This window comes from Fulmarus glacialis, unplaced genomic scaffold, assembly GCF_000690835.1.
Source record: "Fulmarus glacialis isolate BGI_N327 unplaced genomic scaffold, ASM69083v1 scaffold39181, whole genome shotgun sequence".
Lineage (NCBI taxonomy): Eukaryota > Metazoa > Chordata > Aves > Procellariiformes > Procellariidae > Fulmarus > Fulmarus glacialis.
Window position 1 is genome coordinate 6,993 of NW_009192832.1, and position 15,431 is coordinate 22,423.

The 15,431-nt window shown below is 41.1% G+C and overlaps 1 protein-coding gene across 1 annotated transcript in view; it reads right to left on the reverse strand.

Moving 5' to 3' along the window:
• Positions 1-14,568, reverse strand: part of SART3 (squamous cell carcinoma antigen recognized by T cells 3) — a gene marked incomplete at its 5' end in the record, with an annotated part of 16,246 nt that extends 1,678 nt beyond the window's left edge. Inside the window, 17 exons of the mRNA XM_009587229.1 lie at positions 103-290; positions 1,965-2,117; positions 2,848-3,299; positions 4,055-4,223; positions 4,621-4,697; positions 5,113-5,225; positions 5,506-5,615; positions 6,790-6,848; positions 7,055-7,132; positions 7,527-7,634; positions 8,058-8,196; positions 9,359-9,514; positions 9,990-10,114; positions 10,869-10,974; positions 12,017-12,201; positions 13,298-13,402; positions 14,442-14,568. Coding sequence (XP_009585524.1) covers positions 103-290; positions 1,965-2,117; positions 2,848-3,299; positions 4,055-4,223; positions 4,621-4,697; positions 5,113-5,225; positions 5,506-5,615; positions 6,790-6,848; positions 7,055-7,132; positions 7,527-7,634; positions 8,058-8,196; positions 9,359-9,514; positions 9,990-10,114; positions 10,869-10,974; positions 12,017-12,201; positions 13,298-13,402; positions 14,442-14,568 — 2,450 coding nt within the window. The remainder of the gene's footprint in view (positions 1-102; positions 291-1,964; positions 2,118-2,847; positions 3,300-4,054; positions 4,224-4,620; positions 4,698-5,112; positions 5,226-5,505; positions 5,616-6,789; positions 6,849-7,054; positions 7,133-7,526; positions 7,635-8,057; positions 8,197-9,358; positions 9,515-9,989; positions 10,115-10,868; positions 10,975-12,016; positions 12,202-13,297; positions 13,403-14,441) is intronic.
• Positions 14,569-15,431: the final 863 nt, after the last annotated feature.

The following is a 15,431-nucleotide window of genomic DNA, read 5'->3' on the forward strand; positions in this document are numbered from 1 at the left end:
ATTCTCTTATATTCTAGATAAGATTCCTACATTGTAGCATATAAAGAAACCCAGTGTGTTCTTTTTAAGCATTGCCAAGCTGTCTCCCTCACTAATACTTACGCTCCATAAACCTGTCGTGGTACTGCAAATTGCGAGGCTCTGCCTGCCTCAGGCTTGTCTGGCAGCTTTCGGAGAGGTGGGTTACTGATCGCCACCTTGATGACGTGTTCCTTAACTGTCAGGCCATCCATTTTCAGCACTGCCTGCGAGGCCTGAGCTTCATTTTCATATTCCACATAGGCCAGGCCCTAAATAAAGAAAAGAGGTAACCTACATCAGTTTTAGTGCTTCTTTCTCTGCATGACAGTTTTTGCTAATAATTTGGCCAACTGATAAGAAAAACTGTACAGAAAGCAGACCTAAACATGGCTAAGAGTCCCAGTATTCTTTAGCTAAAAAAATTCTTATCTACACATATCTACAACCTGCATTTCTTGACTCTCATTCACAATGCCCTAATTTGTGGAAGAGATATTTAAAAAAAAAAAAAAGAAAACCAAGATCCCAGTAAAGTAAATACAATGAAGTACTGCATCAGTGGCAAGTTTTCACTTCTAAATGTAAATTATACATCCAGGCTGAATCTGGTATTGGACAGATTTTGATTCATAGTGGAAGAAAAGATAAATCAATCTATGGAGCTAGAACAGAAAGATCCACACAAACTCTCCTGTGATTCTTCACTAAGCTGCAACTAAGGAGCCAAGTCCGGTAGCATAGGGCCAATGCGGCCACCTTGGTTTTAAGAGCAGTAAAACCCATCTCAAGCACCTCTAACAGAACTGACAGGCACCGTCTCTAAAGAGATTGGTGTTGCTGCCCTGAGAACAGGGACTGGTGACAAAAGCATTCGTTGCAGGAAATTAATCTGCATTGACTTCATGAAGCAACAGCTGCTAACCACACTGGTAACCAGCTGCTAACTGCTGCTGGTGCACCTTCAGTAATGGGGTCTTATTTCCAGCAAACGCACAAAAGGGCACGCCCCGGCATCTGCCACGGCAGGCTCCTACAGCGAGTACACTAGTTGGGAAGCAACACCTCGCAGTTCTATTATTATTATTTTTCTAAATGACATTCAAACCCTTAAGCTGTATTTTTGGATTATCCAGTTTCACAGGAAACACATCAGATTTTATATAACATTGAAAGTACATTTATTTGTGGTTTAGACAGAATCCCAGCTCAAACTAAGCTGAGAACATGGCTCACAAGACTTGGGGTACACACAGAGAGCACTTGTAACAAGGGATGCATGCAACAGGACCTATACTTGAGATATTGCCGAGAGCTAGAAAATATATTTTAAAAATACATGTGCATCATCACCAGGATGGCACCTGTTAGAAGTGCCCAACATGCAGACATGGCCGAGGTGTCAGGCAGAACTTTGGCAGAGCAGCAGCTAGTTTAGAGTCTCTTATTTAACAAGAACTCATTTATTCCAGGATGAAAATAATGAGCCCTGTCAGAGAGAGGTGGCTCATTTCTCACTGGGAAATCTATTATTGCAGCAGGTGTCATGAACAATAGCCTCAAGAAACTGAAGAAAAGGAGGGGGGGAATAGGAACTGACCCTATCTAGTCAGTTACTTTAAAAACAAATATCCTTTGCAGACTTACTAATGCCTATTTCTACTATACTGAAAGTGCTGTAAACATCTTCCCCTCCATCTCATTTATATTACACATTCTTCTTGTGCAATTTAAGAAGTATTTTGGAAAAATTCCTATTCCCCTCCTACTTCTTATTTGTTGGCACAAAGGCACACTGGGGTGTATAAATCCATTTCTAAAAAGTCTTAATGCAAAGCCAGGTTGGCAACTTTTAAGATATAAAGCTTACTTTCTGTATCCAAACTTCATGAAGAGCTTCTTTTTGAAGGATTTCTTAAAATTCAGAGTGCATTAAGGATGCCTACCTTGGGTTTTCCAGCTCGGTTGGTGACCAGCCGAATGTCTTTCACATTCCCATGTGCTTTACACACATCTTCCAGCTCCTCCTTGGTGCAGGAAAATGGCAAACCAGATATAAACAATTTATGTTTCTCCAGGGTAGTGCTATACCTGAACACCTGAAGAAATGAAGAGGCTGTTAGATACCAAACCAGTCAGAGACTCCAAGGATTTCAACCTCTTACACCCCCAAAACCTTATCAGAGTACTTCATATTTGCATGATACAAAGATACCTTCAAGTTATGAGTAGTATCTTGAAAGGTATTTGCATATTAACATACAGGCATACACTAAGGACTTGCAAGTAATTCTAAGAACTGAGACACTTTTAAACACCTATGTCTCCTTCACAATGAGAAGGGCCATTGATAATGTCTTCTTGTTCAGTTGTCACTATCTGAACCATTAAGTTTTTCTGTACAATGACTCCGTAATGCAGAAAACCACTGATTATACAACTGATATCTAGTATAGATCATTAATGAGAACATGAGAACCAGTGGGTTGTGTAATAAATGCCTACAGCTGTATGACTCAACCAAAAAAGTACTTTACAGATCAAGATGCTCAAGCAGGAATCTGGGTACCTCACACCATTAACAAGCTGCTCAGATTAGCTTACTCAAGATTTCCAGAAATCTGCTAATGTCAATCCTGGTTTATGGCAGAGTAACATAAGATGCAAGAACTCCCAGAAAACAGTTTTACTGCTAAGACATAACATTACCATTCCAAACTAGCACAACATGAATTCATTAGACGCAAGCCCTCTGGAGGCAACATATTCTGCTAACTTTCCTATGCAGTCCCACTGTTCAACCTATTACTTGAAAGGATAAAAGTTTACCTTAAAGTCTGGATTCTTGTTCTTGTCAACACATGGAGAAACAAACATTGGTCTTCCCTCCACAACTTTACGATCCATGCCAAGAGCTTGGACAGCAGATTTTTCTTCCTTGAATTCTACGTAGCAGTAGCCCCGGAAAGTCCCCTTGTTGCTGAATACTGGACGGATTTCCGCTACCTCCCCACAGCTCTCAAAGAGCTCTTTCAGTTTCACTTCAGGATCTGCCATGTTGTAGGAAAGGTTGCTGACAAAGACAGTGACATTATCTTTACTGCTGTCATGTAAAACTTTGGGGATGTCTTTTCGACTGGTAGATGCCTTTTCCTTTTGGTTTGCTGGGTGATCTGGCTTTTCAGGTCCACTTCTTCCAAACAGCCCGGTTTCTACCTCCATGTCTTCTTCAAGAAGTATGCCATCACCATCTCCCTTGTGTCTCTTGCTGGGCTGCTCTGCTGATTAATGAAATTGAAAGCCTTACCAGAAAAAATTACACCATTTCATTCACCATTGAAATTAAGCTGTCCTCATTACTACTATGGAGTTTGGAAATGGCATGTGAAACCACAAATACAATGACAGGTCTTAAAGACACAAAATAAAAATCTCCCTCAGGTTTTTAAGAATGAGTAACAACAGATTATTTGACCAAGACAGCAAGTATTAGATGAAAGCAACAGGGATATTTTCTCCCTTTTTCTGTCTGTTACAACTACTGATTCATGTAGTTTCTCTTTGTCTAATGGGATTTTTTTTTTTTTAAAATTAAGAAACACAAAAATGTAAAAGCTCCCAAAACTCCCAGGGGCAGCAATCTATTAAAATCTTCTATTACCACTTTCCAAGAGACTCCTACGATACTGAATAACCCAATTTAGATACATGCCTCAGTGTCATTTGACGAGTCAGGAAAATGACTTTTTTTTAAACAAACAAACAAAAATCACTATTTTTCAGAAATAAGAAAAAAATAAAAACCCTATAGAAGTTCTTATAAACATATACTTGTGTTGATCAAAAACCGTTTAGTCTTGCTTTCATTTCACTACCACAAAGATCTCCTACGAGAAAGAGACCCTGAATAGACAGCAGCTCTGAAGACACCAGCAATGGCACTCCCTCACCTGCCTCTAGCTGAAGGGAGGCAACCGATAACCCTGTTCCCAGAGGTCTGAAGCTTTAAGTTTTTTGTTTTTCAAGGTTTTTTTACCTTCTTCTTCTTGTCCCCATTCACCCTCATCATCGTCATCTGCTTTGCGCTTGTCTCCAGTCCTGGTTTTTTTAGCCTTTTTGGAAGCTTTCTTTTCTGCCCGAGCCTGCTTTCGTTGTTCAGCTTTCTCCTCTTCTTGCTTTGCCAGAGCAGCTTCTTTCTCAGCAGCCTACAAATATGGAAGACTTTTTTCTAGTGACTGCAGATTAGAGAGCATTCTTACATGCTATTTTCTAGAGTGCTGAACCTGGAGGGTTTTTTCTTAAGCTCCATGAAACACAGTGCTAATAGGATCATCATTTAAAGCACATCTCAATTGTTTGCTCTTATAGCTTTCCTGGAGTGCATGTTACTCTTGTACCCAATCCAAGAGTCAAAAGGTGAAAGATAAAAAACATCAAAAGACATTAACGATAGTTTTAAACTAAAATCAATAGTTCTGAGGCTTTAAGACAATTCAGGCTTATCTATGGGAACCAACATTAGAAATCTGACCTTCAGACAAGCACGACCTTAATATAGGTATTTCCTATAAACTGCTTAGGTAGTTCACAGAAAATTCTGACCTTTGCTCTTTGTTCATTAACTCGAGCTAATCTGTTTTCTGTTTTTTGGACAGCTGCATCCCAGTCTTCCAATGTTCCTGAAGGATAAAAAAAAGCCTCGTATTTAGCTTTCCCATAATTTGAAAATTCAATTCTGGAAAAATAAGAGTCAATGAGTTCATGGAACTTGCTCTTAGTATTAACCACTATACATGAAAATTTTAAACATAATGAGTAGCCTTTAAAGAAAAAGAAAACAAAACCCAAGCAGGGCAGAAACCTCTCATTTATAATATGACACTCCAAGAAGGCATGGAAAAACCCAGTAATTTCAGCAGACTCCAAGTCAGGCCAGAAAAGAACAAAAAAAGAAAAAAAGAGCTGCTTGTGTATACTACAATAGTGAAAAGAAAATAAGCCTTCACCAGAACACAAAACACTAGATCAAAAGTCACTCTGTGTCATTGTACACTAACTAGACTGGGTAAAACGAGACGACGTGCAGTTAGTTACCTTCTATTCTCTCCAGCGTGAGCAGCACCTCACAGACGTGCTCTGGATAGTCACTTGTGCACTGCACAGCTCGATGCAAGGCCTTCCTGCAGTGCTGAGTGTCACCATGAGCTCTGCAGTAGGGAAACCATAGCAGTAAGGAGCCAACCCTCCACAACAAGATTACAAGACAGGACAGTTAACTACATTCTATGCAAATGTTTTCCCTCCTTCCCCAGCGAACTCACACTACACACTGTTGCTGTAATACTTCTGAAATACGCTGCAGAGCTGCTGTAAGAACCTCAAAAGCATATTATAAACCCATATGAAGTATACCCATGCTAAGCATCTAAGTCTTGTCTCACTGATGAGGAAACCAAAATTAACTCTTTCAACCAGCCAAGCTCTTACCTTTCTAGGTTATAATACTCCAGCCACATGTTAGCATATTTGGCATTTCCTTTAGTCATAATGTTGTCCCAGAGTTCTCTGGCTTTCTGCATGTTGTTACATAGGCGGGCCTGAAACATAGCATCCAAAGTACTTGATATAATTTAGGATTATTTGTACAACACCATTACCCCCCTGTCTTCCCCCGACGCCCCAAAACAAGAAAACACCACAGATGATGCACACAGACCCATTAAGGTACATTTGCTCCTTAGAGCGATCAAAGCAAACACATAATGCAATCCTACTGCTGAATAACACTTCCCTGCCCACCTGTTACATCAATCTTGGTTTCTGGCTCCCACATACATTTCATTTTGGTCATTATAAAAAAAATTAGATAGTTGCTTCTGAATTTTTCCTTTTGTCATCACTCATGAATGTACCTAATAGAGCACTTAAACACAAAGCCAGTTCTCAGTCTAAGAAAACTGCTTAGGAAATGGAGCAGGGAGAAGTGCTTAGGAAAGGGAGCAGGGGAAGAGGGGAAATGGATTAAGACACCCAAGTGGGATTCACCTGATCTAACTGTAGCGGTACATGAGTACGCTAGACAGCTGACTTATTAGAACTGTTTTAGCATAAGCTGAATCACACCTGGATGTACCTTCTTTCTCCCTCCACTAAGTGGACAGAAAGTGAAAGTAATTAATTCAGATTCAGGCTCACATTGTTCAGGAGGATTACAACATCGGGACTTTGGCAAGCCATTCCATGCATTATACACAGAAATTATAGCACAGAAGTAACATGACTAATCCTGATTCGTATGAGCCTGTGGCAAAGGAAGGAAAATAAAGCATCCACTCACAGGCAGTGACGGCACCAGCACATGGATACCTGTACTAGTTTGAAACTAGTTAGTGTAGGCAGCACTAAATTAGGCAGGATTCAAGGCAGTTTACAGACTTAGTGTTCAGTTCCAAGCCACTGTGGCTAGCCCGCTAACCAAGTTACTCACAGACCTCTGTACCATACTGCAGTCACAGCAGTATTAACAAGTTAACAGTCATGACAACTTTCTCAATGAGAATGCTCTTTCTCTCCTGGGATATCGTGCTTCAAGCCTGAAGCTACACTATGTGCTTGACCAGTCCAGACACAGGAGTGGAAGAAGAAGGATCTACTCATTGAAGTTACCCAGACAAAACATCAAAGTACAAGAGGATTGCATTCTGTGGTTGGAATGTTAAAACGATCAATTTCCTCTAGTCTAGCAATTTCAATACAGCAGACAAACATCACCTCAACTCTTGCCCAGTTCTGCATGATGGTGCAGGATGGATCTCCACTTTCACTGAACCCTGGGAATAAAAATAAGTCTTGTTTGTGAATGGCTCTTGGAAATAGTGTTTATTAAACAAGTTCTACATTCTAGATGAAATGTTTATCTGTAGCTTTCTTAAAATGTTTGAGACACTGGAAGACAAGTTAAATATTGTGTGGAGAACTAGTCTTATAAAAATTATTTTGAACAAGAGAAAACAATATATTGGATGATTTAACTTACGCTCTTCTACTTCTTGTTTCAAATACTCCACAGCACGTGCAAATGCAGACCGCAGCTCTTCTAGTTCTTTACTCGAGTCTTTAGAAAAAAAGAAAGAATGGCCTTAAAATAATAATTTCATTTTCATCTCCCATCCACTAAAACCTCTTCCCTAACACCCACAATGATTTTATCGGGGGCGGGGGGGAAGCCAAAGTTTATGACTTCAGTAAAACTCACTACATGCATAATAAAGAAACCATCAAGTACCTAAAATATAAGGCAGGGCATTTTTGCAATAGCACAATCTATTCTGTCCGCAAGGAGCTGCTTTAAACCAACTAAGTTCATATATTTTATAGACACTAACTGGCCAGAAAGTAATTTCTGTGAAAGATACAAAATTACTGTTAAAGTTTTAAAAAAGTAATACCACTGTTTCGGAGAAGTACATAGAAAACAGTTTAAATAATTTATTCACACATATATATACCTTGTGTAAAATCCACCCTTCTTCTCAGGTAATCAAGATACGCCTGCCAGATTTCTACATAGTCCGTTGCTTGAATAAAACCTGCATTCAGAGCTTTTTCAAACATTTCTGAAAGAAACGGGGAAAACACACCCACACAAACATATTTACTTTTCAAATATCGACAAAATTAGCAAGCTACAGTGTCTAGCACAAAGAAGTATATACACCTTACATTCTAGGAAGACAGGAAAATACAAGAAATCCTACATATGCTAAATTGGTTTAGGAAGCAAATGTAAAAGCCAGTTTAATTCAGTAACGTTCATGCAAAGTTGAAGCAAATTGCTCACTCAGAATTGAACCTGCTCAACAAAAGCAGCTTTGCCCTAGAAGGATGCTACTGCACATTTCCTCAGCTTTAAGACTGTTGCAGCAGGATGAAAACAAATCCTACAGCGTCCTACAGGTCACCATTTGTCACACGTTATTCAGAGTGCAGACAGCAGTTCTGTAGTGTAAAGAAGTCTTGCTGAGATGGTCTTTCTTTACCAGAAATAATGCTGTGATCAACTCTATGCCTCTCCATCGCCAAAAGGTATCGAATCCACAGTCCAACCGTCCAGGGACAGTTCCTAACAGCACGGTCATGAGCGGACAAGACCAACTCTTTCACTTTCAGCTGCCGGTCCTGAAATAATCATACAGCAAAGTTTTCAGTTCCTGTTGGCCAGAGAGCCCAAGACGTACCAGCTTATAAAGAGCCAACACCTTAAAACAGTACTTCCATTTTATATTTGAAAAGCTAAGAAAAGATGGGCATTTTAAATTCTGTAGTCCTAAAACCCCAGTAAACACCTTCAAAACAGAAAGGATATGCTCAGGAGCAACATAAACAAGAACTACATGCCATACTCAGTCTGCAATACCTAACTGTCTGCTTCTAACCAAGCCAGTTGGGTATTTACTCGGTGCCTTTATTATATTTATCTCATTGGCAGAAAATACCTAACTGTTCTTAGTGTGTTTAGAAGAGGGGAGGAAAGGATACAAGAAAGAGGGTGCACACACAGCCTACTCAAGGGAGGCAGGCGCTGTTCCACCCAGAACCTGCTGTCTCAAGCTGGTAAGACAAAGACATGTCAGAGCAATTTAGCCTAGATAAGCCTCCTGTACCTAGTTACACCGATCTCTTAATAGACCGACCTTCTGTCCACATGAAAACCCCGCCTCTCAAGTTCAGTATGATTTTCAAAGTGCACTAACTAGCCCACATGTAAACGTAGACTAAACATCTGGGTTTGCTTTGGCTTGTTGGTAAATTAGGTCTCTGTTCTCCACTGTAAAATATTCAGGAGAGCACTGGCAGCTCTCAAACAAGTACTGTCATTAATTTATCTGTGTCTCCTGAAGGACAGGCAGGCTCCCCAGTGATTCAGACAGCACTGAACTGCTATGCCTACAAAACCTAGAAGAAAAGGAGGGACATCCTCAGAAGCAATGCCTCTGGATGACTAGCTACCAGACAACGCCGGGGCTTACAGCACAGCTTACAGCTGGTGACATCTAGTCAACTCTTTGCCAGATAGCACAAGCCTCGATACCCACACCCAGTTTAATTCTGCAGAGAAAACACACAACTGGAGGAAAAAGTGACAAATATTCACTTCATCAATAAACACCACCACTGAAAACAGGAAGAAACAAGAGGTGAGGTGGAAATCAGTTTCTGAAGAATTTAAAGACTAAGGGACAGGACTGAGGTAGAACTTACTGGTCGTTCGTTTATCAGCCACCAAGATTAAAAAATAACCAGGACAATAAAACCGCAAACATCTAGTTTTTTTCCTTACCAAATACTGATTGTAGCGTGCCCAAAGATCTGGCACAAGGCAGTTCTCAGCCAAAGCCCTCTCATAGATCAACTGAATGCGAGCTGGATCACCTGCTTTCATTTCAAAATCAATGTAAGCTTGATATTCTGCTAGCTTTGGTGTTTCAGCACCCAGCTATAAAACAAACAGACATACAAAAAATTAAAATCTTCTGAAGAAAGCATGATTCAAACAGTTCAACTGTTACTCAGAGTAGGTCTCATGCACAATTTCACACAAGAGCTTAGCCTCTAAATATCAACAGCTTTTGATTTTCACATCTCTCCAAATACCACCCTGGTTCTGAAGCCATTCGGATCCCTACTTTTTATTCCTCTTAGCACAGCATGCTCGTCAATGCTGGAAGAAACAGCCAGAGTACTCATGTGCACCTTAGGGTAGCCTGACACAGTCAATAGATTCCATAGTTTCCAGTATTCCCAGTTGTGAGGCTTCTTGTCTCACATTGCTCAGAGCTGGAAGAGTCACCTAGCAATACACTGCTGCTTTATCTCTGTGACTAGAAAAATAATAAAATTTGGGAAAAAAAAACCCAAACCCAAAGCAATTAACTCTTCGTTTTAAAGCAAGCTATAAGTAACAGCATTACCAGTGCCTCTTCATATGGTTTACACTTCTCCAATTGCTGTAGAGCTTTTTTGTAATTCTTTATTATTGTTTCTGGTATTGGATCTTCTGACCATTCCTCATATTCAGCATATGAAGCCTCCATATCTATTAAAACGGACATGAAACCCCATCAATAACTTATTGGACTAAATCAACAATCAACCTATATATGATTGTAACACATTTGTATTTCTGTTTATACTTTTGAATCTTAACTGTCACATTACCGCATGCTTATAGGGTTCAGATGCTTCATCTTACACAGTGCACTACAACACAAACTCAGGACAAGTTATATTAAAGCTACTAATTTTGATTTAGGAAACCAAGGTGGCAAGATTTTCCCAAGGCTTTAAAGAAAAGAGACCAGCGCAAATTCTTTCAATATGCAAATGAAGAAGTCAGAGAACTGTGCTTAACTTTCTCCCATAAGCAAAGCCACACGAAAAGGGACTCAAGGAGTTTAAAGAATGAAGCAGATATGGCAGAATTCTAACAATCCAGCTGTCAGCATGTACTATCCCTACCAACCAAGGTTCTTATGTAGTGATCATCACAGCTGAATTCCTAGCTCCTAATTGTCATGTTTTGTGGTCATCACTTGCACTTTAACTAGCCTCAAACTATGTACTGAAGAAACAGATAAACCAAGTTTCAATGAGTAAGAATATTTCTGAACAAAAGGGATCTGCGCATCATTCAAGAGGCCCTAAAGACAGCCAAATGTCATTGATTAAAAAATTCAAAAATACTACAGCTGCAGTTTGTGTGGCTCTACCAAACGAATAATCATGACTAACGCCTAGATCGCCGTAACACAGCTTATTCGTGCCATCTCTCCAAGTGCACCGGCTCTCACCTAACAGCGGGATCCCCAGCTGGCGCCTGAACAGCGTGTGGATCTTCTCAAGCTGGCTGCAGAGCATCTGCTGCTGCTCAGGCGATGGAATGCTGCCAGGAGCTGGCTACAAACAAAAGGATTGAAATTTAATCAGTTCCCTCAAGCCTGAGCTGATGAACATGATGGGGTATTGTTTATGGTTTGGGGGTCTGGGCTCCAAATGACTACATGATCCTTGAAGAACAGACGCAGCCAACTTGCATTTCAGGTCACTGCTGTGAAAGCTAAAACTTGGAAACTGCTAGACTCAGAAGCTGGATGAATGTGAAAAGCATTCCTCACTGAAAGCTGACACATGCATAGGGAAATGATAACCTGAAAAAAGTAAGCCGCATGTGATCATGCCATTTCACAAACCCACTGGGCTGCCAAATAGTTTTTCAATAAATCCCTGGTGTGTGCACAGATGATCTAAAACTTGCAGCTTTCTTTCTGTTTGTGAGTGAAAGGGTGTTCTCCCATTACGCCTTTGTTAGAGCGCCTTTCATAGAACGGTTTGGGTTGGAAGGGACACTTAAAGATCATCTAGTTCCAAGCCCACCCCCGCCATGAGCAGGGACATCTTAACTTCCATATCTTATGTAGTAAATGACAAAAAAATAGAAATACCCACATTCTGGCCATCTCGTAGAGGTATCTTTTGCAGATGTCAAACAGTATGTTCCAGGGATAATATACTATCATCCAAAATTCACAAAAAGGGTGAAATAATGAATGAGTTAAAAGCTGAAGTACAAAACAGTCTAGAAAAACAAACATGATTGACTATGTGTAAAAATATTCTCTGGCAAGAACATTGTTTCATAATGAAGCTACTCAATTTAAAGCTATTCTTGTCAGTTCAAGCTAAAGGAGCAGAGTGAAACTTCGCTTCTGGATATGAGATTTTATGATCTTATTTAAACACAAATCCATTACTATATCAACTAAATACACAGAATGTTTTTCCCAGACCAAAGGGAAAAGGTTTCTACAGCTGAAAAGAAACAGCTGTGTGACATTACAGTCTCTTTTCTCAGAAGAGACTGATGAGGGGGCAGCACAAGATGACTTTAGAAACCACACTACAACTTGTTTCTTACAAGAGCCCACGAGACTGGCCTTACCTGTGCCGTTTCCAGAATGGCATTCTCAAACTCGCGGTATGCTTCCCACAAAGCTGTTCCTTTTGTCACATGCAGTCCAACCGCAGTTAATGCTCTCTCAAATATTGAACGAACTTTCTCAATTCCTCCCTCCTGACCAATGCCACCAATTGAATACTGGGCATATTCCAACCAAATTTCAGGACCTAAACAAAGTTATGAGAAACGGATGACCTAATCCCCTCAAAAATAAAAAAGGCATCTCTCTGCTTCCCAAACACCCACAAATAGACCAACACACGACAATCTTCTTTACCATCCAACGTAGTAAAGAAAAATTAAAATATTTTATTCTATGCTCTCGTTCAGGGACCCCCAGCAGAGACTATCCAACAAATGGATATTAGACTCCACATCTCAGGCTCCAGAAGAAGTCTTTCCAAACCCCAAGTGCAATCCATCCAGCAGATCCAGAGGATACTCCCTCTCAGGTCTTCATCTCTCCAATCCTTCTTCCTGAACGATCACCAACACTGTGAGGCTAGCTATGCCAGTGCTGTAATGTGACATTTTGTATATAGCTTCTGCAAGGGATTCGCCTCAATGCTACCAAGCCCCCTCTGCTTCTTCAGGTTTCATGTTTTCAGCACCTCACCACAATACCCAAAAAGCACGCAGTTACTCAGTGCTTTAAGATAAAAGTTTTAAGCTATGGCTGCAGGCAGCTCCTGAGAAATGGAGAGACAAGACACCACGTACCTCCCTCACTTTTAATGAGGATGATCAGAGCCTGGTACCACAGCATGGCTAGGGTTACCTACTTTGCAGGGTTTCAAAACGCTGTCTCACAGACAGTAACTATGTTCTGAAAGAGCTGACACATAGTGGAAATGGCAGCAAAGACAGTGCTAACCAGCACAGAAGACAGGAGTAGAAATGAGCCTTTTAAAAGCATTCACTTTCCTCAAAGAAAGAGCTGAAGAACCCATAACGGGTAACAGAGAAAGCATTCCCTAAGTGAGCGCAATACCTGCTGCTTTTAGAGATTAGAGGAGTGTGAAATACGCATTTAAAACTTTTTACAACATTCGTTTAGAAGATCTTAAAGACCGCAATAGTACTTAAAGCATTGCCTTTGAATGACCTTTAACTCCAATGCTTCAGAAAAACTGAGGCTCACTTCACACTAATATTTTTGATCCAATTTCTGCATTATTACAGAAGGAAGAAACTTTCCTAGTAAAAGAAAGCCGTAATCTGAATGCAACACAATACATTTTACAGCATATATTAACAACTTACAGATGTAGTCTTTCACAGCTCTCTCAAACAGCTCATAAACCTTCTCTCGCTCAGAGCTTTCAGAAGCCATTTTTATCTCATCCTTCAACCAGTCCAGCCAAATTTCTGAAAGGAAGAAGTTTAGAATACATCACCAACATTCAGAAAGAATAGTTTAAATCCATTTGTTGAATTTTTAATGAGAGTTTTAGTAACAGACTTAAAAATGGGGAGAGGGCTAATGGGGAGAAGAGAGCAATTTTAGCCTCCACAACTACTCACAATTAATCTAAAAGAAAAGTTTGGTAGAGACCTTTTCAAATTAGTACTAAGCAAGCACTTCTATTTAAAGAGAGCAGAAGTTGCAAGCAGCAACTTATCAGTACCGTGGGCAGAGGATCAGTATGCACCAGTAACCAAAGAGGCATCCCGAGGTACACCTTTCCTCACGCTTTTACAAGAAACAGTAAATGGCTTTAGAGGCTGCAAGTTTTCACATGCGTAGAAGGAAACCTTCCCTTGCCAATCACAGTGGCAGAACAGCCTCTGCAATACTGACATTGCCTCTGTGTTATGAATAAAAAAGAAACACCCACTTCAAGGGCTACCTGCAACTTCCACCAACATCGTGTTTTTTGCTGCTTGCCTGCAAAATTTAACTTTTCGTAGGAGTTTGTCTGGGTTCTGAGTCACATTCACTGACTAAGTGACTGGAGCCGTTTCAGTGCTGCCATCCCACAGCTGTATGTTACCAGCCCTACAGCAAAGGCAGCATAATCAAACATACGCCTGTCCCTGGGGTACAGCAGGTCACATCTTGGCAGCAACCCCCGCAGCTAACAGACGGACAGACCAGAGACTGGAGTAGCTGGGCACACACAAACACTCCCCCACACCAGCTCCACTCTACTGCAGCAGCCTCTGCAGAGGACAGGGCAGGACAGCACAGTTGCAAGAACTTGAATTCCTGCAACAGGCTCGCGACTCTGCATCTGCCCGAGGCCAAGCTCAATGCTGGCCATTAACACCAGCAGCATTCAGAGTTTAAAAAGTCCCAAATTTGTTCTTTTAGGTTTCTCTGGACTAGAACAATGTTGTTGAAGCCTGGCACAAACGCATTATTTCACTACTGAAACAATGGTATTTTACACAGAGGATGCTGTACCTTCGGTAAGTGGGAAGAGTTCACTCATCTTCTGACGAGCTCTTCTGAGCTTTACCAACTCTCCCTCCTGGCGCAGCAGCTTTATCAGATCCAAGTGACAGTTATAGTCAAAAGCATTGATGGAAAGCTTTAAAAAAAAAAAAAAAATTTAAATGCACTGTTGAGTGACAGTCATGAAGATATCAGAAAACGTTTAGCAGAACTGAACATCATACTATCTTTTGGGGCATACAAATCTCCTCATATGTATGAGGAGCCATACATAGCCAAGACATCACCTACCTTCCTACATAGAGTTGCATCAAACTTCACTATTGTTTGCAAGATGCTTTCAGGTCACAAGCAAACATTTATAAAAAACTCTTCCAAGTTTAGTAGAGCTTTAAAGTTTAGCTTAGAGCTTAGCCTACAGCTCTAAGCTCTAAAGGTTACTGCTCAGCAGTACAAATGCCAACACCAGAAGTACAGCAGCTACCAGCTACAGAAACAGACCCAGGAGTGCAACATGAAGAAAGCCTTCTTCAACAGAGCCAAATGTGTTTTAATTTCTTCAAAAGCAATAAAAAAACCCCAGACAGCTACCAAAGTTGGGTTTTTTTCCGCAGAGTACAAAGTGTCTACTAGGGCTCTCCTCTCCAATTTCCCTCTCAAAAAACCCCAAACCGCCTATTTTCCACTACAGACTCCAAACATTCACGTCTTGACAGTTCCCAGCATCAAACTACACGAGCAGCCACTATATTTTTTTTCCCACCCCCCCCCCAGCCACTCCAGCAGGCAGTCACAAAAAGGAAGACCCCACGAAGGCCAGCTCCCGCCCCACCCCGAGGCTTCCCGGAGGGGAGGCCTCGGTTCTCCGGGACGAGCCTTCCCCACAGCCCCGGGGCCGCTCCCGCGGGGCCGGCGCGTCTCTCATAGCAACGCGGGCGGGCGACCAGCACAGGGCCCGGCCTCCAACACCGCTTCCCCTAGGCCAGGAGCCGGGACCGG